The following is a 27,532-nucleotide window of genomic DNA, read 5'->3' as shown; positions in this document are numbered from 1 at the left end:
CACATACTTTGGTATAGGGCCTCGGCCCACCCCACAGCAACTCTTATAAAGAAAACATTTAATTGGGGTTTACAGTTCCAGATGTTCAGTCCATTAGAAGGGGAGCATGGCAGCGTGCAGGCAGATGTGGTGCTGGAGCTAAGAGCGCTACATCTTACAGGTAACAGGAAGTCAACTGATAGTCACACTGAGGGAAGCTTGAGCAAGAGAGACCTCAAAGCCCGCCCCACAGATGGATGCATGGATGGATGGATGGATGGATGGACAGACGGATGGATCCACCCTATAATTTCTGTTCCTAAAGAACCCTGACTAATACAGTGGGTATAGAGCTTCAGTTTTCAAGCTGGAAACATTGCAGAGATTGGTTTCACAAAAAAATATATTCAATACTACTAAACTGTACACAGAAACTGCTAAAATGGAAATCTTTTGTATGTTTTATGACAATTTAAAATGATGTTTAAGATGTTTTAAGACCAATTGGCCCAGACACAGAGGCACAGAGGTACAGGTGGCATGTAGCCACCACTCTGTCTTGAGCCTCTCACCTCCCTACCTGATAGAATTCTCTCCAGTCTGGCTTTGGAAAGTGGGAGAAAGGCATGATATTTTGGTTTGTACCACTATTAAAGAAAAAAATCACATGCTAAAATATCCCCATAGAATACACAAATAAAGAGAAAGGAAGTATTTGGGGTTTTCTACAATTAGCTTTATTTTTGTAGAGGTGTTTACTTTAAATTGTGCCTAGTTTTAAAACTTCAACAAAGCAGTGGGAACCTATGATTAGGATACTCATTTTCTGAATTTATAGGAATCTGAAATGTATCCATATGAATAAGAAAGTTTGCCATATAGCAAGGGAAATAAAAGAATAACAGCAACAGCTACTGAATTCTCCACTTCTTTTGACATAAATGAATAACCGAATAACTAACTATGGAAAGGGCTTATGAGTAGTCGGTCACTGCTGTGTGTCTGGGCCTGGTGACACAAGGAGCCAGGCTTCTCATCTTCCCTCTTCTCAGCATGAGCCTGCCTTGGCCGCTGGCTATCGTACAATCAGGTCCAAAATGAAAATGAAAAGGTTGATGATGTCCACGTAGATATTCAGAGCAGCAAAAATGTACTCTTCAGGGTCTACCTCATAATGGTAGCGGCCCCCCACCATCATCTGCACGTCCATCACCAGGTACTTGAAGACAAGGAAGAAGTGTCTGTTTAGACTGCGTGTCTACCAAGTAAGTGTCCTACATCATGTGGGGAATGTTATTTTATCAAGGAAAACTAGAGGCTGGGGGTATAGCTGAGTTGGTAGAGTACTCGTTTGGGATACATAAAGCCCTGGATTCCAACCCCCATACCACACAGACTTGACTTGGTAGTGCTTGACTGCAATTCTAGCACTCTGGAGGTAGTGATGGGAATGTCAGAAGTCTAATGTCATCATCATCAACTACACAAGTTTGAGGCTAGCCTGGGCTACATGAAACTCTATATCAAAAGATAAGGAAGGGAGTAAAGAAGGGAGGGAGAAAGGCAGAAGTCAAAAGATGTTGGAGGTCAGTTGAGACTGAATATATTATTAGAGCGTCAGCCATTGATGAAGTCATCCTGGTTTGCACTCTGAGAACAAGTATCCCATCCTCCTGAAGCCCACAGTACCAAATCTGTGTGTTCCCTTTGCACCCTTTGTCAGTGATATGGTCAGATGGGCAAGGTGGACATGTCACTATACGAGGTACCCTGTCTCCGTGACCTCTCCACACCTTGCTAGACCGAACCAAAGATGCTTCCTAGACTCAAAGTAAGGACTGTGTTTTTTGTTAACCCTACCCCAAGGACTGTGTTTTTTTTTAACCCATCCCAAGGACTGTGTTTTAAAGGCCTTGAGTGATAGCCATTTGGGGTGGCGTCTGCATGCCTGAAACAGAAAGTGGAGAGGGGGGGTACCCCTATGTGACTGCATAGTTCCTTCTGACAGCACATGTCAGCTCAGCTGCAGTAAGTAAAACTATGGAGTCCTGAGTATTGGCAAGAAAAAAGTCACAGCCTCTCTCACTCTCAAGCCTGGTGCAAGGTGAAGATCTGGGCTGCAGGAGAAGCACGACAGGAAGAAAAGAACTGGATAAACCTCCTGGATGCAGACTAAATGCAGAGCTCAGCCCCATGAACACACCAATACTGACATGACATATAAATATTGGAATGTTTGAAACTTTGTTTTTAAATAACCCATTTTAGAATGGTATTCACTTTGTGAAACCTGTCCCAAGAAATTGAGATATTCACTGTCCTTGCTTGTCGATTCCCAGGAAGGCTTTCCAACAGGAAGCTCAGAACAGAGGGAAGAACAGGATGGAAGTTACGCACGCACGTCACACAGATGCACAGTAGGCGGCAGCTCAAGGGAGGGAGGTGGGATAGGCGGGGCTGCACCTAACCGGCAGGGAGGGAGTCCCTCATGAGCTGGCTGGTGGGGGAAGGGAGTCCCTTCCCCACGTCCCATTCCAGTACCCATGGAAGGAAAAAAGAACTCTGCTCCCAGCAGACTAGAACATTTGCTCACACAAAAAGCCTCAGTAGCTGAGCAACCTTCTGTCACTCTGGAGCCCTGACTAAGGGAACAAGAACTTCTCTTTTCCTCCAACAGATCCCTAAATTAATCTTAGCACTCCTCATAAGAGAGAAAATTACTCAACCATTTCACCCTGATATGGACCCACACACCTATGAACACCTGATTTTTGACAAAGAAGCTGAAAATATATAATGGAAAAAAGAAAACAACCTCAACAAATGGTGCTGGACTAACTGGATGTCAGTGTGTAGAAGACTGCAGATAGATCCATATCAGCCTCCACAAAGCTCAAGTCCAAGTGGATCAAAGATCTCAACATAAAGCAAGATTTACTGAATCAGATAGAAGAGAAAGTGGGAAATAATCTCACATTGGCACAGGAGACAATTTTCCTGAACAGAACACCAAGTACAAAGGTTCTATGATCAACAATTAATAAATGGGACCTCACGAAACTGAAACGCTTCTGTAAGGCAAAACGACACCATCAAAAGGACAAAATGACAGCCTACAGAATGGGAAAATGTTTTTATCAACCCCACATCAGATAGATGTCTAATATCCAAAATATATATAGAGTTCAAGAAATTAGAAATCACAAAAACAAATAGTCCACTTTAAAAATGGAGTACAAATATAAACAGAAAAGTCTCAACAGAGGAAACTCAAATGAAATGTCCAACATCCTCAGCCATCAGTGAAATGCAAATCAAAACTACTCTGAGATTTCATCTCAGACCTGTCAGAATGGGTAAGATCAAAAACACAAGTGACAGCTCATGCTGGAGAGGATGTGGAGTAAAGGGACACTCCTCCACTGCTGGTGGGAGTGAAAACTAGTATAGCCACTTAGGAAATCAATAGGGCAGTTTCTCAGAATATTGGGAATCAATCTACCTCAAGTCCCACTCCTGGTCAAATAAACAATGGACACTCCACCATACCACAAGGATACTTGCTTAGCTATGTTCATAGCAGCCTTATTTGTAATGGACAGCAACTGGAAACAACCCAGATGTCCTACACTGAATATGGTACATTTATACAATGGAGTGTTACTCAGCTGTTAAAAGTTTCAGGCATCATGAAATTTCCTGGCAAATGGATGGAACTAGAAAAGATCATCCTGAGTGAGGTAACCCAGACACAGAAAGACAAACATGGTATGTGCTCACTCTTAAGTGATGTACAGCAGAACCAGAGAAGCCAAGCAAGGAGGGCTCAAGGGATATGAATCTCACTGCAAAGGGAAAATAGAATAGACATTTCTGGAGCTAGAGAGATGGCTCAGAGGTTAAGAACACTGGTTGTTCTTCCAGAGGGCCCAGATTCAATTCCAAGCACCCACAGGGTGGCTCACAACCATCTCTAACTCCAGCTCTAGGAGATCTGATGGGCTCTTCTCACCCACACATGCACATAATGTACAATCAGACAAAACACACACACACATAAAAATAAAATTAAAACAACAATACAATAGACATACACATAAAAATAAAATTAAAACAACAATACAATAGACATACACATAAAATTAAAACAACAATACAATAGACAACCCTGGTGGATGGGGGAAGGGACAGGGGTCTGGATGGGGTGGGGCAGGGCTGGGAACAGAAGGGATCAGTAGGGAGAGGATGGAGAGACAGAATACTGACAGAGACAACAGAAATTGGCTGGGGGTGGGTGGTGAGCTAGAAACTGAGAGCAATGGAAACTCCCAGGAATCTATGAGGGTGACCCAAGCTAGGACTCCTAGAAGCGGGGGATATAGAGCATGAACTGGTTGTCTTCTGTAACCAGGCAAGACTTCCAGTGGAGGAATTGGGACACCAACTCAGCCACAAAACCAGCAACCTACAATTTGTTCTGCCTACAAGATGTGCTGGGGTCACACAAATTGTGGGAGTGATCAACTAATGATTGGTCCAGCTTGAGACCCAGACCATGAGTGGGAACCCACCCCTGACACTGCTAAAGGGCCAGGATCCAGAGGCTGAATGGCCCAGAGACCTCGGATAAAACCAACACAACTGGCAAAAAAAAAAAAGTTAATGAAATGATTCGTAGTGATATTCTGCTATATTCATAGATATGTGCTTAGCACAACTGTTATCAGAGAGACTTCACCCAGCAACTGGTGGAAATAGATGCAGACCCAGAGCCAAACATTAGGCAGAGCTCAGGGAATCCTGCAGAAGAAGGGGAAGAAGAATTGTGGGAGCCTGGTCTACAAAGTGAGTTTCAGGATGGGCTCCAAACCTACAGAGAAATCCTGTCTCCAAAAACCAAACCAAACCAAAACAAAACAAAACGCTTGATGATACTACATGGAATTCATTAGTCTTTCAATTTCTCAGTATGTTCAGAAAGTTTTATAATAATTTTTTTCTTGTCCACCAGGTAAGATACTTGCAGCACACTCAGGCAGAGTCTAAGTTTGAGGTGTCTAAGTCTGAGGTCAATCTGGTCTGTATATCAAGTTTCAGACTAGCCAGTGCTACATAGTAAGACAAGTCTTTGAATTTTTTTTCCTCAAAGGCTGAGAAGCCTCAGCTGGTAAGAGGACCTGACAAAACATGAGAATATAGAATCAAATCCTCAGTACCCCTGTTAAAAAAACAATCATGGCCACACATGTGCCTATAACCCCAGAGTTGTTGAGGGCAGAAAGAGGAGAGTCACTGGGAGTTGCTGGCCTCAGGCCCATGTCCAAGTTTAGTGAGAGACCCTGTCTCAAAGGAATGGGGAGAGGTAATAGTGCAGGACAACCCATGTCCTTCTCAGGCTCCTCATATGCATACCATCACACACACACACACACACACACACACACCACACACACACTTTTTTTTCTTTAAGAACTCCAAGGAACTTTGAAACCCCCACAGGTCTATGTCGGGGGGCGGGGGGAGCCTCGCCTGACATGTGAGAGGCCTTGAGTTTCATGCACAGTGTCACGCTATAAGAAGTGTTGATAAGAGCATAAGATGGAAAAACATAGGCATAATTAAGAATGCATTTGACACTTCTCCACTAATTCCCAGAGACCACTGTTGTCAAGCAAAAGGCTAAGGCAAAATAGTTGACACAGGGTGACTACCTCAGTGTAGGGGGTCACGCTGCGATGTGTAGACACAACAGCAGGCCTCTTAGAATCTTCTGTCAGGGTTTACCTCTGAGCAATGGGGAGAAGAGGGAGTTTAGCCTTTGGTTTTGCAGTCCACTGTGTTGTTTGAATTTTAAAATATCCACATGCATTTCTCTTAAAATCACTGTAAAACTGGGACAGCAAAAGAAGGGGCTAAACAGAAAGAAAGGGATTCCCAGAGGCATCCACAGCAGCCTCTGCTAGCTATCTCCAGAGCTCCTGGTATAGAGAAATGAGAGACTGGTCTGAGCAAATGAAGCCACTGACTCTTGTGACAATAAGCGTTGAGGCTTCTCCACAATCCTTTCTCTTGTCAAATATTAACTTTTTGGAGAAAGAGGATATTTTCCTGTTTTTGTCATTACACTGCTGTGGAGTAATCCTTCTGTATACGGTGCAAATTATACTGTGATTGCCTTAATAAAGAAACTGACTGCTCAGTAGCTGGACAGACACTGGGAGGAAGAAGGGTGAAGTCAGAGGAGTCACCAGCAAGACATGGAGAGGAAAGTGGAGGTACAAAATGAAAGAGAGGTAACACCATATGGCAGAATGTAGACTAATAGGAAGGGTTCATTTAGTTGTAGGAGCTAGTTAGTGACAAGCCTGAGCTATTGGTGGAGCATTTATAAATATTAAGTTTCTGAATGGTTATTTGGGAATGTAAACTCTGCCTACATTGCACTTTGTGTTTGTGTTTTCGTGGGGACCACACGCAAGGTCCTATGCTAGGAAAGCAGTCTACCCTTGAGGTACAGCCCCAGTCGAGGAATGGGATGCTTTCATAGATTAGAAAGCTCTCCCAGTGGCCTCACTCTATCTGAGGTGGGGACGGGGGTTGAAGGAGGGAGGACAGGAGGGAGAGGGAACTGAGATTGGTATGGAAAATTAGATTATTTTAATTAAAAAGTTAATAATAAAAAAGATAATAAAAAAGAAAAGGCCTCCCAGCTCTGCTGAGTGAGTTATTGGAGTGTTTCTAGTAAATGGCTAACCCCACTGGGCCAGCACAGGCCTGTGAGTATGTACACCATAGTCTTCGGCACAGAGGGAAAACAAGACTTACCATGGAGAAGATCAGGGTTCCAAGCAAGGCATACACCAGATGTACCCACTGCACAGAAAGAAAGAGGCACAACTCAACAACATCCCAAGTGCCAGCAGTGCTTCTGTGAGTCACTGCCCTCCAATAAGGACCCATTATGAGGACAGTCAAGCCCAGGGGAGTTAGCCGCTTCTTGACCTAATTGCCAGCATCCACCATTTTATTCCAGCAAGCACTTCGTGATCACCAGGTGAGTGCTTCAAATTCCGTGGGGGTGGGGCAAGGGTAATGCATTACACGGGGTCTGCTTTCCCTCCCATCTACATAACCCTTCTAGAGAATCTGCCTTCCCTAGGCCTATGGCCTGAGTGGATCTGGAAACACAATGGTCACACACTCCCTAGGTGGAGAGTGCGAGGAAAGATAGCAGAAACCACTACAAGCAGTGGATCTTGTCTACTTTACAGATGAGCTCTGCTGGGACCTGCCATCAGTCATAGATATGCCAACCTGTCAACAGGCAATTCTTGGCCTTTTCCGGCCAAGTAGAGGTAGTTAGTCTCCCCAGACCCATACATGAAGGTGGGATTGCTGGCTCTAGAGTCTTAGATCTTTTTCAGACCCATGAAATTCCCAGGACTTTTGCCCAAGCCAAACTGACTGGTATTTTCCCTGATCAGAAAATATGGGACCTATCTGAACAGCCAGGGTTTGGCTTACACGGGAAGAGGATAAAGTAATACACAACACCTGAGAAAAATACAGCATGAAGTCTTAAGGAGAAAGCTGGTCTCAAGGAGGTTTGGCAGAGCTCCCCATAAGAAGTTCTTGGTAACGAGGGGAGACAGTGAATCATAGCACGATCTGGGGAGCACAGTAGCTTTAGAGCGCCGGCAGGATTCAGAGTTGCCTATGCCAAATGTATGGGCTTAGGACAAGAACCTTCTGCTGACATATGTGTAAGCCTGTAGCCTGGAGATACTTTTGAAAGTGTGAGTGAGCTCCGTCTATCTTATAGGAGACACAGTCTCCACACCTTAGGAAACCGTAAAGACCTATGGGACCCACTGAGTGACTGTGCAGAGGTGGAGTCTTTTAATACACACCTCTGTGGCCGGTTGGGGTAGACAACACTCATAGTCCTAACACTTGGGAGGCAGAAAAAGTGTAATCTCCACGAGTTCAAGGCCAACCTGGTCTATACGAGTTACATGCCAGCCAGGCCTACAGAGTGTGACTATCTCAAAAAACAAACAAGCAAATGAAGCAGCAAAAACAAAAAAGACAAGTTAACATGTTTGTGATGTCATAGTTTGTCTGCAAAATATAGATACCACCTCCCCGGCTATAACGAACATTCGTATTCATTGAACCAAATAAGCCCAGACAGAACTTCAAGGCACATGTCTAAAGATATGTACAAAGTCTACTTGCTTCCAAATAAATGCTTTGGTTCAGCATTTGAACAAAGTTGCCCTGGGAACTTTGGTCAAACAGTTCCAGGTCCCAAGCAGGGTCTCCATATAAGGCACTCCTGGACACCGTAGAACAAGCTATCATAGATAGCTTTCTCCATTTCTGCTCCAGAGGCCGACCCTGCACAAACCTGACCTCCATGCTACCTCTGCTTCTCCCTCCCTGGGGACCCTGAATGGATTAAAGCCCTCTGAGCCTGTTTGTTTATCTATAAAATCAACAAGGAATATTGTTCCAGAATGTTGTAGAGTTGAACATGACAGCTCGGTGAAAAATATTCACAAGCTCTGTGTGTGACATTTAGTAAGAAGTCAATGAATATATTCTAATGAGAGAGCTGGATGGACACTAAGCCACCTTCTGTGGGTACCACTGGAGCCTCTAGCTAGAAGAGCCTATCTCCCACGTCTGCTTCAACAGTAGCACCTGTGTGCAGGAGAATGCCCCGTATACCCCAGAGGACCTGGTCCCCCCAAGACCCTGTTGGGGAAGGACAAGTACTATCTCAGGTAGGAGATCAATATCCATACAGTAGATTCCTGTCTATGGCCCTTCTCCACTGATTACTGTGTATAAAACCAAGATGGACCCAAATTCACATTCAGATAACAGGGCAGGAGTGTAATATACCTTGTTCAGCTGCTAGTCCGTGCAATCACTGCAGCTTGTCTTTCATCTCAAGGACATTTTCCTCAAAGCTGTAGATGTCGTTCAGAGGTGGTATGCTTGCCTAACTTGCTCAAGGCCTTGACCTCAATCCCTATCACCAAGGGTATTCATAAAAGTATAATAAATCCTTACATACTTAGCCCCAATACCATGTCTGCTTCTGAGAGGACTTGTGCTGACACAGCCAGCACTTCCCTCATCTTGAGTACTTCTTGAAGGTTTCAAAATGCCAGTCACTTACGTAGGATCGTATGACAATTGCGATAATCCCGTAGATCATTAATACAACGAGGAGAACAAACAACACTCCGTTTAGCATGGTAAAATCCCACTGGGGAAACATAAGCAGCACAGGTGACTCCATTATCATCCAGACAGGATGTGTAAAGATGTATTTTCTACCCCATGCACAAGTTGTCTTAGCCATCTGTTGGGGTGGGAATGCCTTAGCCCCAAGCACTGAAAATCATCACATAAATAATAAAACTGTCACAGTCCCTGGGATTTGTTTCAGGCAGGGAGGAGGAAATAGTGGGAGTTAAAATAAAATAATGAGAGCCAGGAGTTGATAATTTTTAAACTGGGTGAAGGGTACATGAGAATTCATTGTATTTATTCTACTTTTCTATTTATAAGAATTTCTTCCTTAAAACCAGATGTGGTGGCACACACTTGTAATCCCAGCACTCGGGAGGTTGAGGCAGGAGGATCAGAAATTTAAAGTCATTCTCATGACAAGGTCAAAGCCAATCTAGGATACTAGAATCTCTGCTGAACTCTAATAAAAAGATAAATTGAGTATGATATAAATTTGTATGTACAATGTGATCATAACTATTCATATTTAAAGAACACATATACATTGAAAACATTAGGAGGAAAATGAAATGGGTTATTTCATTACATTAACTGGGTCTCTTTTTCAAATTTGTATACATATATTTTCATAAAACACATAAGTACAATGCTGAGCATTGGTGGCACATGCCTTTAATCCCAGCACTTGGGAGGCAGAGGCAGGTGGATCTCTGTGAGTTCGAGACCAGCCTGGTCTACAAGAGCTAGTTCCAGGCCAGCCTCCAAAAGCCACAGAGAAACCCTGTCTCAAAAACCAAAAAAAAAAAAAAAAAAAAAAAAAAAAAAAACCCACCTAAGTACAGTTTTGAAAATGACTGTTAATGACTATTTTATAATTTTGGCAGTTATTAATGTGAATCTTGGCTTTGCTTTTAAAGATGACCTGTGTATTTTAGAGTTTGTTTCTGTTAAAGGGGCTGAAATTTTTTCAAATACTGAAAACATCCAAGATATTTTCTTGCATTTTTCCCCTGATCTCAATACACACAGGGTTAGTTTTCCACGTGTTCTTCTTAGACCTGTAGCCCTTCAGTTCCATTTAGGATTCAGGAAGGGCCTCTGTCAGCTCTGGCCAAACACAGTATCTGAGTCACATCTAGGTTGGACTTCTAGCTTCAGGGACCCAACAGGACCCACTCAGCTAGCACAGTCAGCAGGAGACCATCATTCAAGATCAGAAATGGCTAATAACGACTAATAATAAAAAGGGGCTAATAACCAGCCCCTTTTTGGCTATCATCAAAACTCGAAAAAGGTGCACGCTCCTTCCAAACTCCTAACCTTCACCTTAAATTAAAAGGCAAGCAGAAGCCGAGAGGGGAGGTTAAGCATCTTGAATCTACATGAAACTGTCACTCAGCCCAAAGGGGCTGGTCTGACAATGGGGTCTGATTATATTTAAACCAAGCAGGCATTCTGTTTAATTGACACCTCTAAGGGACAGTTTGGGGTTCATTAGAAAACTCAAGCTCAGTGCACGACTATATTTCCTTGGGAGTCTTGTAGAGGTAGAGAATTATATAAATTCCCACCACATAACTTCATTAGAAAAAAAAAAGTTTAGTTGAACATGAATTTGGCTGCCTTTTGAAGTCATCCATGCAAACACACCGAGAATTGTCTTTAGAAAGTTTCATTCCCTGAACTAGGGTCATTCTTTACCTGTGAATGATTGGGGCCTTGTGGAAAGTAGTCTGACATTTAGAAGGCTTTAAACTGCTTAGTGAACCTATGCCTACCTCACTCAACTGTCAGAAGGTATGTCTGTTTATACATAGGCTGGCTTCTACTAGGACCATCCTTGAGATGGCAAACACTGATCTGATTCTAAATTAAAATGAAGCTCTATTTTGTGTGCATGTGTGGAGGTCACAGGTCCACTTCAGGCATTATTTCTTATGGTTTGAAACAGATCTCCACTAGGACCTGGAGCTCAGAAATTAGGCTAGGGTGACTGGCCAGAGACTCCAGGGAGACCACCGTCCCTGAGCTGAGACTACAAACCCATGACACCACACCAAGATCTTACATGGATGCTAGAGATCAAACTCAGGTCATCCTGTGTACCATTTACTAAAGCCAGGTGTCCATAAATGATAGATGAGGACACGGAAAAAGAGCCCACTGAGTCCCCAGAAGCATCTTAGGCCTGGAGAGACTCTGACATCATGGTTAAAAACAAATGGCCATTGGTTAGGGTGTGGCTCTGCTGTAGAGTGCTTGCCTGGCTTTCACAAGGCCCCCATCGGATCCCTAGTACCCCACCAAAATAAGACCAGTTGTGAATTATATTGGGGGTTACTAGTGGTGTCTGAGTCCTTGTATGTGTGAAAATCTTTGAGTTTTAAACTGCCATTTTGAACCAGGGCCCCAGCAGGGATCACAGGAGGAGGGTTGTTGGTGTGTAAAGGGACCACCTCCAGAAGTAGGCTGAAAGGAACTAGGTAAGCAGCTGTGACTGCCTGTAGGGCCAAAGGGACAAGGACACAGGAATCCTGGGGGTTGGGCTGTGTTGAGCTGGCCATGTTAAGACAAGCTGTGAGTGAATTTTGATAAGGAATGTGGCTAGCCCAAGAGGAACCTGTAGTGGGGATGCCATGGAACTAACTTCCTCTCTCTCTTCTGACCCTCCAACTTCCCGATGAGGCTCCCTGGCCCAATCGCTGACAAGGCGTGAAGGTCATGGTGTGGTGCCCTGAGACAGGGAGGCAGGTGTGGGTGACACTGGGTTGGGAGGGACACAGGACCACAGCCAACAAATCCCTTATGATAAAGAGCTGTTGCAATAATACATACTTTTGTTTGTAGAGCAAATAAGGTTAGCGCTAATGTCACCACAGTGGTTGCTCCCGCTGCCCAGAGAATCTCGTCTGCTTTGAAGGTGCTGGAAGCAGAGACCGCGGTTACTGTTCGGACACATTCAGAGAGAAGCACACACAATGAGACGGAAACGTGGGTCATAGACTTACACTGACATACTCCCCAGCAGCAGGCCTTCCAGGAGTGTCTAAAAACAAAAGCACAGTCCATCAGCAGCCTGCTTCTCCACACATTAGGACAAGACCTAGACTGCAGAAGAGGTGACCAGTCATGTGTGTGTTTGGGCAGGGTCTAGGGAGCAAGTAGGGATGTGAGCACAACCCCGGGGCCACAGCTACAAGGTGCTTATAGGAAACAAATGGTATAACTATTTCTATCACACTCTCCCTAGAACTGATGGAAGAAAATCCTCTCATCAGTAAGAACTTCTTAGAGAAGTACAATGGCTTCCACATATTCAGTGCATGAACTATGTACTAATTGTGGGTGAAGAAATCAAGGTAAAAAGATCATTTGTGGACCACATTCTCCATTAGTCTTCCACGCAGTACCTACACACTTCACCAGAGAAGCCCTTGCTATTCCCATTAATGCTTTGCCCACACCTGCATAATGCCACTATCTGTGTTCCCTGCTAACATAAGATAGTTCTTCAGGCCTCAGACTTGGGATGAGAACTGAGACCACAGAGTTGGGATATGGTACTGCAGGGAAGTTCCTAGCAGAGGTGAAGGCACAGGGTTGATGCCCTGATGGATTCCCTCCACTGGATGGAACCAGGCTGTGGGCAGTGTGGGCAAGGAAGCCTGAGGGTGAGACTAAGATGGTACTTGGCAGACCCACAGTCAGGTTCGGGGCCACAGATAGCGAGCAGATGGGGAACTGAAGAGGTCTCCCAGCCCACAGGACACTGGGAAACTTGGGAAGGACCAGGGAAGTCATCTGGTCCCAGAGACCAAAAAGGAGGGCATATCCTAAGCAAAGCACTGACACCAGACTGGCTTTGGAGCTCCCCACTCCACAAGAGGCTGGAAAAGAACTGGGCCCAAAAGTCCTCAGTCACTTTTCTGGACTTCCAGATCCAATGGGTGAAGGCCTCTGGATCTACTTCATTAATGCATCTAAGAAGGCAGTCCTTATTTCCACCAGGGGAAAAGATCTGTGTACAAATGATACCTTAGTAATGTACTTGATCCCAACCTTCCTCCTAAGATACGGTTTGTTAAACATTTTCTCCTGTGCCGTTCCTTCCTATTTCTCCAGCATTCATCAGAGAGAGAGAGAGAGACAGAGACAGAGACAGAGACAGAGAGACAGAGAGAGACAGAGGAGACGGAGGGAGGGAGGGACAGAGAGAGACTGAGACAGAGGGCCAGAAAACAGGCAGGCTGGGAAGGGAAAGGAAGGGGAGTCACTGTAGAAGCCAAGCGTGCTCACTTAGGACAGGGGCCTCAGGGAGTCACTGGTTCTAGGGGACAAAAGCTGTCTGTGTGGCAAGAGTGGCTATTTTCTTGTTTTCTCTCAACTTTTTCTGAAATGGTTTTCTCCATGCTATTTCCTAAATAGCTGAATCTAGAGAATAAAACTATTTCTTGACCCTGAAGGGTAGCATATCCCCTTTTAGTGGATACTTGCAGAGCCTCCATGAGGAAAGCTCCTGTAGGGACCAGTAACGTGTTTGGTTATTTGTTTGTGTTGGCACGGGGCCTCACTGTGTAGCCTAGGCTTACCTGGACCTCACAGAGATCCACCTGCCTCTGTCTCCCGCATGCTGGGATTAAAGGCGTCTGCCACCATACCTGTTGGGCACACCTTGTCTTTGAAAAAAAAAAAAAAAACTAATCTCTTAAGTTTTAAAAAAATATTTATTATGTATAGTGTTCTGCTTGTATGTATGCCTGCAGGCCAGAAAGGGTCACCAGATCTCATTATAGATAATTGTGAACTACCATGTGGTTTCTGGGAATTGAACTCAGGACCTCTGGAAGAGTAGCCAGTACTCTTTACCTCTGAGCCATCTCTCCAGCCCCCCCCCTCTTAGATTTTTTGAATTGTTTTAGTTTTGGTTCTGCTGTGTAACTCAGACTCCCTGAAACTCACTTTGTAAAGTAGGCTGGCCTCAGACTCACAGTGATTTTCCTGCGTCTGCCTCCTGGGAGATGGAATCGCAAGTGTTCACCATCACACCTAGCCTTCAAGTAAATTTCTGTATGCATTTTGATGTATATGTCTGTATGTGTTTATGTGTGAGTGAGAGAGAGAATTTTATGTGTATGTGTGCTCATATGTACACAGACAGGGGTGGGGCTCCACGTGTGCTGTCTTTTCAGCCGCTTTCCACCTTATTTTAAGATGAGCTTAGACTTGAACTTAGACTCCACTGATTTGGTGGGGCAGACTGGTCAATAAACTTCCAGGATCTGCCTGGGTCAATGTTCCTGGATCTCATGTAGGTCTGAACTCCAGTCCTCAGGCTTGAATGGCACTTGGCCAACTCGGCCATCTCTTTGGCTTCCTTCGTTAAGAAAACATGTTTTTGGTGACGCTGGAGAATCAAGCTCAGGGCCTCGCCCATGCTCTGCAAGCATGCTACCGCCTAGCTGCACCTCCCCCGCCCCCACCCCACCCCACCCCCGGGCGCATTTATTCAAACGCTTACAATACAAAGTTCAAACATAGCCAGGTTGCGGTGGTGCACACCTTTAACCCCAGCCCTCCGGAGGCAGAGAGAGGTGGACCTCTGTGAGACAGAGACCATCTTGGTCTCTCTAGCCAGTCCAGACCAGTCAGGGGTACATGGTCAGAAAGAGTTCCCTTCCCCTGCCTCGTCTCCATCACCTTCTGCTTCAGGGTTTCTCCTGGAGATAGAGAAGCAGGAAACAACTGAGCCAGGAAACGATAAAGAAAAAGTTTTGAGAAGACAGCGGCCGGGGCAGCGGGTGGGAAAATACCACACAGTCCACAGAGCAGCACAGTAGCCAAGAAGGGCTCCTCAACACTCGGAGGAAAATATCACTATGGGTGGCAGGCAGACCGCCACATTCCCGGCCTAGCCCATCCAACAGGTAAATTATCAAAAGCATTGCGTGGCACCCATGCACTCGCATCGCTGGCCCTGTGCAGTTACTCGCTTTGAGCACAACAGACACAGAGTTAAATCCAGCATTAGGGCGTTCAAGTGTACGCTCAGTGCATTTTGCACACTAATCTAACGACTGTTTGCCACCCTGCTCTTCGTCCTTCTATTTGATTTCCCTGACGATGTGCTCATCCCCTCACGTGGCCGATATTGGCGCAAGCCACTTCAGTCCGATTTGGAACCGGCTCTACGAGTCAGTCTTCATAGACAGGAATGGTCAGCACTACACGGAGGTAGCACAAACACAAGGCTGACGCCACCCCTAGTCACACCGAGCAGGCGCTGGACTGTCCCAAGAGCATCAACACAATCCAGACTATTTCTAGCAGCCAGCTGCTGAACACACCAAGCCTCTGGGAGGCACGAGGTTTGGCCTGACTCTTGCGGGAGTCAGGATTAGACGGTGACGCTGAGGTGCAACTCAGTCTTATGCTAAGCCCTGGAACTCTCTGGGGAGTTGAGCCTGGTGTGACAGGAGTGAAATTGCAGAGATTCTAATTTTATTGGGGTTTAAGGAGTCTAGGAGTCCAGCTAGGGTCTCAGGAAACTGAGACCCCATGAGCAGAAAAAACAAAACAAAACACAAAACACCCACAGAATTGGCTATAAGAAGGGTAATCACGTGATTCGATATGCCTAGAACGGCAGTGGTGACAGGACTGTGGCTGTGATGAGGCCTGATGGAGGGACCAGGTTGTGGGAGAAATGTAAGCAGTGAAGGGTCCACACCACAGCCCCAGCTCTGTCAGTGGGAGACTCCTGCACCAAGAGGAACGTTGTAGAACTGGGGAAGAACCTAAGCTCAGAGATGACTTTTACCACCATGAGGGACTTTTCAATAAATACATCTTACAAGTAGTGCCAGGGTTAGCTGCAGACACAGTCCTGACTTGGGTGTGGGTTCTTGTATGGCTTCAAGAAAGACAAGAGTTTGCCAGATCCAAGAGAGGCCTAGAATCCAACTCCCTAAGAGTGAGGGCGCTGTCTCCTAAGAAGTTAATGCTTGGGTGCTGGAGGAATAGCTCAGAGGTTAAGAGCACTGGCTGCTCTTCCAGAGGTCCTGAGTTCAAATCCCAGCAACCACATGGTGGCTCAGAACCATCTGTAATGAAATCTGGTGCCCTCTTCTAGCCTGCAGGGAGAACTCTGTATACATAATAAATGAATAAAATATTTTTAAAAAAGGGGGGGGGTGCTGGAAAGATGGCTCAGAGGTTAAGAGCACTGACTGCTCTTCCAGAGGTCCTGAGTTCAATTCCCAGCAACCACATGGTGGCTCCCAACCATCCCTTATGAGATCTGGTGTGCAGATATACATGGAAGCAGAATGTTGTATACATAATAAATAAATAAAATCTTTAAAAAAAAAAAGTTAATGCTTCTGTACAAGTGCTCCCTACTTGTCTCCCGGGAGTTTCCACAGTGAAAGTAATGTAGCTAATGAGGCAGCAGAAGGATAGTCAGAGGGCGGCTAACGCCCCTGCCAAAGGAGTTACTTACAAACAATGCCAGGAGAATGTAGTTCGCAGGCACTTGGCGTCGGATATCCCTACAGCAAGCGAGCACGATGATAACAACCATGACTGCTGGGCTGGGGATATGAAACCACCAGTTACTGCTTCAGTTCCCAAACGCGAGAGCAGTGTGTACAGACATGCAGAGGGACACAGAGGCAAGTGTATTGTCACCTGATACACAGAGCAAACTAAATCGCTATTTCCTACTTACCTCTATTTTAAGCCTTCAAAATGAGTTTTTTTTTTAAGTTTCCACACACAGATAGCTTGTCCTTTAAATTTTTTGTTAAAAATATAGATTCATGGGAAATTATAAAAGAACAGAAGTTCTATTAAAACCATGTGAAATTTTTACCAATGATTTTGATTTATATATTTATAGTACAATTTCAAAACCACTAATGGGACACTGGTATAATGTGAACACATAGTTGTTTACCATGGTACTGTGACATGAGTCTGTGAATCAACACATGTAGCCACCACCTCAATTAACATTCAGGGCTGTCTTACCATTAATACTTCAACAAAGATCTGCCTGGTGTGAACCCTACACACAATTTACCCTGGTTTCTGGCACCCACAAGCTTGCTTCCCATCTCTGTGATTTTTGTCTTTTAAAGAATTCCATACAGGGACTGGAGAGATGGATCAGAGGTTTAGTGCACTTGCTGTTCTTGCAGGGGGGACCTGGGTTTGGTTGCCAGCACCCACAGGGCCGCTCACAGACCTAGGGGATCCAACATTCTCTGTCGCCCTCTGTGGACACCTGTGTAACGTGTTGCACAAACAAACAAGCACATGCAGAGACACACACAGATACATACACACAAATACACATCAAGAAAAACAAATAAAATACAAGAATATTATACTTTACCCTAGGTGGTTTCGTATGCCTTTTTTTTGTTCTTAGTTTTTATTACTTTGAATAAAGGTCTTATTCAGTCAAGGCTAGCCTTGAATTCCTGATCCCCCTGTTACCACCTCCTTAGGGTTATAGGCAGGCATCACCATACCCAGCAAGAATGTTACTCTTTACCACATTTTTAATAGTGATAAAATCTTGGTCAATAATAGTACATAGAATCATGAATGATACTTACAAGAGTGAAAACATGAACCAAGGGACGCTGATGACCCAATTTCTTACAGGTTCGCTGATTTAAAAAAGAACAGTTTTACATAAAACAGTAAATTTTGCTAACTAAAATAGAAAGAAGTATAACAGTGTCATGAGAAGGATGGTCAGACTCTAAATGACCATCATTAGGTCATTAGACCCATTGTCTAAGGACAAATGGTGGGAGAAGCACTAAAACATTCTTTTGAATGGAAAAATGGGCAGCTAGTGTGGTTCCCATTAGAGTATTCGATTGGCATGTGTGAGGCCCTGGATTCAAATGCCCAGCACTGAGAAAAGAAAGACACAGCATAAAAGGTATTTTTTCTTAAATTACATAGCAAATTTAAGAGGAAGCACATGGTTAAGACCTTCCTTTTTAAAAAATACTGAGGGCCTGGTATGATGGCACATACTCTTAATCCCAGAACTTGGGATGCAGAGGCAGGGGGATGTCTGTGAGCTTGAGGCCTGCCCCGGTCTACATAGTGAGGACAGTCTGATCTGCATAGTGAGGACAGCCAGAGCTATCAGTGAGATCCTATATCAAAAAAAAAAAAAATACTGAGACTGGTTTATGTTAAGCTAAAGAAATAAACTCACGGTTTGTGTTGCAAATAACACCTTCAGAAGAATGAATTAGGTGATGTGTTAAAGTCCCTCAAATAATTACAGAATTTAACAGTGTTCCAGTCTTCTATAATCTCACCTATTTCCTCTTATCCAGTTACACTTGAGAAAGTAGCTCAGAGAAAAATTAAAAAGAAAACAATGCCCAAAGGAAGAGTAAGAAAAATGTTCTCGGCTTAGGAAGTTAAAATCTAGCATCTACCACGCTGGTCTAAGAGGTGGTTCAGGGGCTGGAGAGATGGCTCAGAGGTTAAAAGCACTGACTGCTCTTCCAGAGGTCCTGAGTTCAATTCCCAGCAACCACATGGTGGCTCACAACCATCTCGTTATGAGATCTGGTGCCCTCTTCTGGTGTGCAGATATACATGGAAGCAGAATGTTGTATACATAATAATAAATAAAATCTAAAAAAAAAAAAAAAGGTGGTTCAGGAAAAACCTGTCTATAGGAAGATTATCACCTATGAACAATGAAGAACAAAAAACATACTTTTTGAAATACTCCAAATTAAAGCCAGCTGATCCCATGAGCATTCCCATGTCAAATTCTAAATTGTAAGAAAGACTCACCAGAAAAGAAATACGCTGACGACTGCAATAGTGATGAGCAGCTGAACTGACAGGACAATGAATACCTTCACGATGAAACCTGTGGAGAAGAGGTTGTTTTATGACATGGTATCTAAAGGTAAAATTAAATGCCCCCATTGTCATTTGAGGCTGGGAAAGGAGGTGCTGGCTTAGTCAGCACACTGAACAATGAAAACAAAATGACTTTGTAGAACTTTTTAGAGTGTGTGTGTGTGTGTGTGCGTGTGTGTGTGTGTGTGTGTGTGTGTGTGTGTTTTAATTCTTCGAGATTCTCATACATCTCCACAATGTGTTTTGATCTCTGTAGAACTTGTAAAGAATGTCTAATTAAAGCCAGCCTCAATGATGTACCCTGGTAATCCCAGCTACTCAGAAGGCTGAAGCCGGAGGAATGCTTCAGGCTAGGATTTTGAAACCAAACAGAGAAACAAACCAAACGACTATACAGTCTAATTATTAAACATATTTTCTTGGAGGTTGGTGAGAGAGATCAGCAGGTAAAGGAAAGGCACCTGCTGTGGAGCCTAAGGCTGATCAATGCACAGAATCATGGGATATGATACAGTTTTTTTAAATGGACAAAGGACTTGAATGGTATTTCCCAAAGAAGACACATTGAGAGCTAACAAGCATGGGAAAGATTTCAGTCCTGAGTTTGATTTTTTTTCTTGCCATCTCCTCCTTTTGGGTGTGATTTCTTCTTTCTGTTCAAGAGCTTTCAGGTGTGCTTTTAAGTTACTAGTATGAGCTTTCTCCAGTTTGTTTGTTTGTTTGTTTGTTTTTGGTCTTTCTGTTGTTGAGTGAGTTCTTATTCTGTCTTCTTCCCATATCTTCTTCCAATGGGTGCAGGTGGGGTCTCTCTATCTCCTCTTGTGACCCAGTGGTGTGTGGGGGCCAGGAATTCAATGTCCGCAGCTCTGGATGGTCTTGCCTCTCCTGGTAGTCTCCTCACTCCGAAGGAGTTAGGCCTTGTTGTGGATCAGTCGGCAGAAAGGGAAGGAAGAGTCTGTTTGTTTGCTTTTAATGTACTCACTTAGTGTTTAGAATTTTCCCTTAGACCAGCCTTCACTGTGTCCTATAAGTTTGGGTATGTTGTGCATTCATTTTCATTAAATTCTAGAAAGTCTTTAATTTCTTTTTTGATTTATGTCTTGGACCCATTTTCCATTCAGTAGTGAGTTGCTCAGCTTCCATGAGTTTGTAAGCTTTCTGTTGTTTCTGTTAATGCTGAAATCCATCTTTAATCAATAGTGATCAGATAGGATGCAGGGTGTTATTTAAATTTTTCTTTATCTTTTGAGACTTATTTGTGTCTGAGTATGTGGTTCACTTTGGAGAACAGTTCTTGAGATGCTGAGAAGAAGGTATATTCTTTTGTAGTTGGGTGAAATTTTACGGCTATCTTAAAGTCCTTTTATGGTGCTTCAGTTATGTTGAAATACTCAGAACCTGCTGTGATAGGGTTGTTGGGCTCTGGTGGAGACATACTGTCCGAGATTCTATTGTGTTTTCACATTGGCATCTAAGCATCTGGGTTTGGGAAGACTGTAATTCTAGGTGCTGTTATCTTGTCTTGTTGGGTGACTGTTTGGTTCCTTGGTTTCTGTTTCCCTTGCTGGCAAGGCAGAGGAAGATGGATGTAACTCCTGATGGGTTGCATTTTCAAGTGGGAAATGTGATCCCAAATAGATTACAGTGCTGGCTGCAAAATTATACATTTATTGAAAACACTGTACACTTAAAATGGTTGCACTTAATGAACTTTAAGGCGTATTTTCATGAGATGCCTTCAAGAATTACAGGCCTTCCCTCCAGAACTCTTCCCCCATTACCTTGCTAGTTCTCTTCCTTCCATCTCCTCTGCCCCATGTTCACCTCATACACGGTGCGACTTGTGAAGGCAGAGAAAGGCTCGCCTGTCTCCAGAAGACTCTGTGTAAAGCATTAACCCTGGCGAGAGGGTTTCTACACGTATTTCAGTTCTTCCTCTTTAACTATGGCTTCTCCGTCTCCAATAGGACCCTGCAACTTCATTCTGAGAGTTGTAAAGACTAATTGCAGAGCCCCTGCCCTTGCATGTACTATGAAGGTCTTTGCATCCAGGCTGCTGACCAGTTAGACACATATCTGCCCTGGCAACATTATGCTCTGACCAGATCTTGTGAAACATGATCATCAGTGCAGCAAAGAAAGAACAGACGGAGCCTCCGTGTGCTTCAGGTGGAATGGATGGCAGGTGGATGAAGCTCTTGCAGGAACCTAGTTCTGGGGAAGCTTCTAAAGAGGTCCAGTTTGGAGAACTCTTGGGACTCCTCTCATGAATGGGACTTCTTGGAGCTGTGAGAACCTTTGTCTGCCCTTGGCCCTAGGTCTTTGGCCCTTTCCCTTACCAACCTGAAATGCCAGTCTCCCAAAGGCCCCTTTCCAGGCTATGGCAAGGGTAGAACCAGGGAGAGGCATCACTGGGAGTCAAGCTATCCAGGTCCCAAGACCTGCAAGCTATCCAAGTCCCAAGAAGGTCCAAGTGAAGCACGTAGGACATGGGGAACCATGGCACTGGCCTTAGCTACCTACCCTCCAACACCATATTATATGAGAAAAGGTTCTCATTTATTTGTCACAACTTTTAATATTTCTGTTGTTCTCTGATGAATATATTCCTGTCTTAGCCCAGAATCAATATCTAGGACATGGAATTAATTTTTTAAAGACCTAGGCCAATATTATGTTGTATGTAGGCAAAACATTTCATAATCGACAGTTAACTCACACTTCCTAAAAAATCTGAATGTTGTTGGCCATATGTTTATTATGGATCTCTGAATCTCCTGGACAACATTATGGAGATCTCTTACAGCAGCCTATGATGCATTTCATAGTAATAAAGAGCAGAAGAGCTAAGTAAAAGAGAATTCATTCTTTCTGGCAGTACACCCTGTTAGTATTCAGGCATTTGTGATGGCCTGTCCCTGGGGTTCTGACAGGATGCGTCCTCAGCTGCAGCCACTAAAAGCACCACCTGTCCTCCTCCCCTTCTGCTTTTTTCCTATTCACTTTCTCCCAATTAAAAAAAAAAAAAACCAAAAACCCTCCCCCCAAGCTCTATTGTATGGTGTCTTTCTCTCGAGCACTGCTTTTTGTTGTTATTTTGTTTTGTTTTGTTTTTCCAGACAGGGTTTCTCTGTGTAGCTTTGGAGCCTATCCTGGCACTCACTCTGGAGACCAGGTTGGTCTCGAACTTACAGAGATCTGCCAGCCTCTGCCTCCCAAGTGCTGGGATTAAAGGCGTGCACCACCAACACCCAGCTCGAGCACTGCTTTTTAAAATCACAACACACAACATGGAGCTGTTTTAAGAAAACATTGCTTCCTTCCAAACCCAACCACCTCTTACCTCTACGGATAGACACGTCTTCGAAGGGACTGGGTGCAGCCATGCTGCCCTCATTTGTGATAACATCCTCTGAAATTTGTACTGCATAGGTATTTGCTGCATCTCTGTGCTTCGAATGTGGGTATTTTATGGCTTCCTGTGGCGTGTCTCTGGATGAATATGTGAAGGGATGATCCACTTTAGAAGATCCACCTTTAACTGCTGCTTTTTGAACCAGGTATTGATGATCTCCAGAGCCAAAGTTGACTGGCTCACTGATCTCCAAGTCTATTTTCCTGGAAGAGAAGACCTGTCATTCATGTCTTTATGACCACACCCCTATTACCTCACTATTCTTATAACTTTCAAGTGATTATTTCCTATTTTTAATGATTTCACATCAACATATAATAAATATTTGTTAATTTGTTAATGAGCAGATACTACTTGTAAGTCGGATCCTGCAGAGCATCGGTTCTCAGTCTGTGGGACTCCACCCCCGTCTACCAACCTCTATCTCCAAAAAATATTTACATTATGATTTGTAACAGTAGCAAAATTACAGTTATGAAATAGCAATGAAAATAATTTTATGGTTGGGGGGTCGTCATAACACAAGGACCTGTATTAAAAGGTTACAGCATTAGGAAGGGCGAGAAGCACTGCTGTAGAGAAAAAATAATTTGCCTTCTATTATGGAATTAATCTTTTAATTCATTTAGTAAGGAGTTCAAGGAAAAGATTCAGATGAACAGCAATATTTAAAACAATGTAAGAAACCCAGAAACATGGGAGGATGTGAGATATGACACGATGCCCAGAGGAAAAGACTGGGAGGAGAAGAGGTTTTCAGACATTCCCGGGGAATGAGACCTATTTGGCAAGGATGGAAGTGTCATAGGACTTGGGCGAATGAAGAGACGGAGAAAGGTTTCCCCAGATAGAGCAGTCAGCCTGGACCAGGACTGGAGGAAGCATAGAATACAGGCCCCAGAAACTGAAGATGCTCATATTCCAGAATAGGCAAGTTTATAGTGTGCTGAGATTAAACCATGGACTCGTGGGATTTTGTCCCTTGAGGGAAGGGGGCTGAAAATAATTTAAAGAAACTGGCATGAGTTACTCAATGACATCAGTAAGTCAGGAAGAATTATAGGACCCCAATGATTCTACATCCCTCTCCAGGGACCCTGGAAATGTTACTATGCTTGTTAAAGAAACACTACAGATGTGCACAAGGACATTGAGATAAAATGGTTCCAGATTCAATCAAATCTCAAAGTTTAATTTAGTTGTTTGTTTTATGATAATACTTAGAAGAGAGGAAGATGACAAAGGACAGAATAAGAAAGTCAAAATGTGACAAAGGCTGTGAAGATTGATCCCAGAAGCAGTTTGGAGCAGAGTATAGGTGGCCTGTAGTAGTTGGAAAAGGCAGGAAACAGATTTCCTCATGGAGTCTCCAGAAAAACAAAACAAAACAAAACTCAGCCATGTTGGCACCTTGGTTTTAGCCCTGTGAATCTGATATGGGACTTCTGACCACAGAATTTGTGAGGTTGCATGTTTGTTATGTCTTGTGACACTAAGTTTGCACAAAGTTGTATCCACAGCAATAGAAAAATAATGCAGTGGGCAAGAACCGAGATTTACAAGCCAGGGGGGTTGGGGATCTGACTAGAAAGAACCCTCTATCTACAGCGTAAAATAAGGAACAGAGGAAGTCAGTATGAAAGCAGGTACCAGGAATGGTGGCTGAGGAAGCTGGGCATGGCTTGCTGTGCTTGGCCAGTCTCAGGAACACATGAGATGGTGAGCCAAGGCGAAGGTAGACGCTCCCACTCATCTCATGGCACATGTGAAGATTCCTTTTTTTCTTTCTTTTTATTTTCATTTTGTTTTTTGTTTATTCTGTTTTTGTTGTCGTTGTTGGCTGCTGCTGCTGTTTTTCAAGGCAGGGTTTCTTTGTGTAGCCCTGGTCAACCTGGAACTCACTGTGTAGACCAGGCTGGCATTGAACTCAAAGACGCACGTGCCTCTGCCTCCCAAGTGCTGGAATTAATGGCATGTGCTACCATGCCCAGCTAAGCTGGCAGATCCCAAGCATGTGCCCTCTGCTGCTGCCTGCTTCCTGTCTCACAAGGGATATTATGGAACAAGAAAAGGAAACTAAGATGGCCAAGCCAGGGTAGACAGACGGTCAAGCCAGAATGGTGGAAAAGCAGATGACATTTAATAAAGATGCCCCTTTTCCTCCAATTAATCTCTAAAGTTTACAAGATTCAGTAGAGTTTCCTAGTAACACTAAAGTTCATTGGCATAAATCTATGAGAAGAAATGAGAACAAATTCGAAAAAGGACTTTAAGAGATGTAGTAGAGATTTTCTGTAGCAGATATCAAAATGTATATACATATATGCATATCAGATTCATACAATACAAAGCTATATGACTAAAACTATAGTGCCAGTGTAACAACAGATAGATCAATGGGATGGAAGAGATTCAGGGAACAGATTGATGTATATATGAGATTTTAATAGTTGATAAAGGTGAAACTTCAAATTATGCCCTCTGATGCTGGAACAACTAGTTATGCACTTGGAAACAAAAATAGTTTAATACTTATTTTTATGTGTCATCCAAAGATGTATTACAGGTTATGGTGGTCTGAATGGGGATGCCTCCCACCCACTGACTCTCATAGGCTCATATGTTTGAATACTTGGTCTCTAGTTGGTGGAACTGTTTGGGAAGGATTAGGAGTCATGGATTGTAAGGGAAGTGTCGCTTTGAGAGGGCTTTGAAGCTTCAAAAGACTCTTTCTATTCCCTGTATTTGCTCTCTGACTCCTACTGTGGATCAGGATGTGAGTTGTCAGCTGCTGCTCCAGCTGCCTGCCACCGTGCCTTTGTTCTGCCATCAAGGACTCTAACCTTCTGAACACTTGTACACTTTCTGTTCTAGGTTGCCTTGGTCATGGTGCTTTGCTACAGAAAAGTAACTAATACACACTTGAACTGAAAATATTGTCATATATAATGATACTCATAGATACTTTATTAGCAAATACAAGGAATATTTGGATAAGCTTTTATAAGAATGATACCATTAAAAGAGGTACAGAACACTTCAGATTGTAGAAAATTCAATAAATATGATATAAAATGGTAAAATATTTGCAATGTTTATTATACTGCAGAAAGGTAAATATTGGCAACCCAATGAAGATGAGAAATAAACATAAACAACCAATTCATAAAAAATTCTAAGTAGCCAGTAAGCCTTAGGAGATAACACCTCACAAAACAACCAAAGAACTGCAAATAAAGACAGTAGTTAAATGTCTCTTTGGCATAAAAAAGATGATTTTCGGGGGCTGGAAAGAAGGCTCAGAGGTTAAGAGCACTGACTGCCCTTCCAGAGGTCCTGAGTTCAATTCCCAGCAACCACATGGTGGCTCACAACCATCTGTAATGGGATCTGGTGCCCTCTTCTGGCCTGAAGGCATACATGAAGACAGAACACTGTATACACAATAAATAAATCTTAAAAAAAAAAAGATGATTTTCATGGGCACAAGGATAGAAAGAAATAGATAACCCATAGGCACATTTATGACTGTCATGAAATACCTGTTTCTTCTACAGAGCTCCCTCTTCCACAAAACATAACATATATCCAATTTCAATAATTATACACTTAAACATATTTTGTTTAAAATGACATTTTTTTATAGGTAGAAATATTGGTATAAGCCAAAGTGGGATCATCAGAAGTTATCCATTATTACGTTCATAATTTTCTCTTGATTTTAAGCAAAATTAAAATATTTTTGTTACTCTAAAGCAATCATGGATCCTAAGCTTAAGTCAGCTGGCTACGTACAGTAGATTGTCACACTTGATGAACAGCATCTAACAGCAATATAACATTCTCTGTGGAGAGATAGTTTAGTGATATCTGCCAGAATTCCAAATGTGTAGCACTTTAGAGCCAATGGTTGTAGATGGGGTAATTTATTCCATTAACACATGAAGGCAAAGGCACATCAGGATTCAGCACATCATTCATTATTTATAACTGGCAAAAATGTCCCACAGTCCACTACCCACGAGCAGGGAAGTAGCTAAATTAATTTTGGTTCCAACACAAAAACATATACATACACATATACATGAACCAATGTGAAGTTCACTATGATACAGTTTTGAATTTAGAAAGCGAAATTTCCCCCTCTCTGGAAAGAAATACTACAAACAGGACTGATCATTATTCTGATACAACTGAGTTGGGAATATACTTGAATGAATTTTTACAGTGACTATTTATTCCAAATAATAGTAACAATAATAGTATATTTACATTTTGAAGACAAAAAGAAATATTTCCCTCTATGATAAAGTCTGGCGCTCCTTTGAGAATGCAATCTTCATGTAAAGCTGAAGGTCCTTGAAAGATGTTCAAATACCCAAGTTGGTGTCTACAGTGTCCTAAAAAAACAGGAGAGAAAGCAAGAGTTTTCAAAGCACTCAAAGACAAAAGCGACTAAAACCCCAAGCATTGAGTTTTCCTCAAGGAAGTATGTTTGGCTGGCCCCTGAAACACAAATGAGGTTTTCACCTGGTCCTCATGAAGCTCTCCTAACTCATGAGCCAGCAGCCATCCAAAGAACAGTCAGGCAAGTGGTAGGATTGAGAAGCAAGATCTGGGTGACAGTTAAGAGAGTGACAGTTGGAGCATGGGGTGGGTGGAACCTCCCTATCAGGAAGAGGGGGTTACTAACTCAAGCCCCCTCTATCAATCCTCAGGCAAGCCAATGCACTCGCCATTGGGTCTCAAGGCAACCTGCGCTTGAGTCTTCAAAACAACACCATGTCATGAAGCAAGAGGCTCTGTCCATGAGGAAACTGTCCATCACTGTCTTCTCAGCAAGAGGCAGATGCTCACAAATAATGCTCCAGAGGCCCTGCTTCATTATTTCAAATGAGCAAAATGAACTGGACTTTCTAGTACACCATAACGACTTCTGTGCTCCCTCCCCCAGGGTCACAG

The 27,532-nt window shown here is 43.4% G+C and overlaps 1 protein-coding gene across 1 annotated transcript; it reads right to left on the bottom strand.

Annotated features, from left to right (window-relative positions):
* Positions 1-432: 432 nt before the first annotated feature.
* On the bottom strand, positions 433-27,532 carry Tmbim7p. The gene is made up of 10 exons (XM_035451574.1): positions 26,843-27,532; positions 22,499-22,773; positions 19,084-19,162; positions 17,868-17,921; positions 16,745-16,835; positions 12,255-12,292; positions 12,082-12,169; positions 9,170-9,259; positions 6,805-6,852; positions 433-1,198 (listed from the first exon to the last, which is right to left on the bottom strand). Coding segments are annotated over exons 1-10 (909 nt in total). The 5' UTR covers positions 26,845-27,532; the 3' UTR covers positions 433-1,054.

The sequence above is a fragment of the Cricetulus griseus genome (genome assembly GCF_003668045.3).
Source record: "Cricetulus griseus strain 17A/GY chromosome 1 unlocalized genomic scaffold, alternate assembly CriGri-PICRH-1.0 chr1_0, whole genome shotgun sequence".
Classification (NCBI taxonomy): Eukaryota; Metazoa; Chordata; class Mammalia; order Rodentia; family Cricetidae; genus Cricetulus; species Cricetulus griseus.
This window is presented reverse-complemented; position numbering and strand designations above follow the sequence as displayed.

Bases quoted from the DNA above. Each gene is read 5' to 3' on its own strand.
- Tmbim7p (XM_035451574.1), bottom strand. The intron at 19,163-22,498 runs GTAAGAGGTGGT...TCTTCTCCACAG, and splicing joins AGACGTGTCTATCCGTAGAG to GTTTCATCGTGAAGGTATTC. The intron at 9,260-12,081 runs GTATGTATTATT...ATGTTTCCCCAG, and splicing joins TATTTGCTCTACAAACAAAA to TGGGATTTTACCATGCTAAA.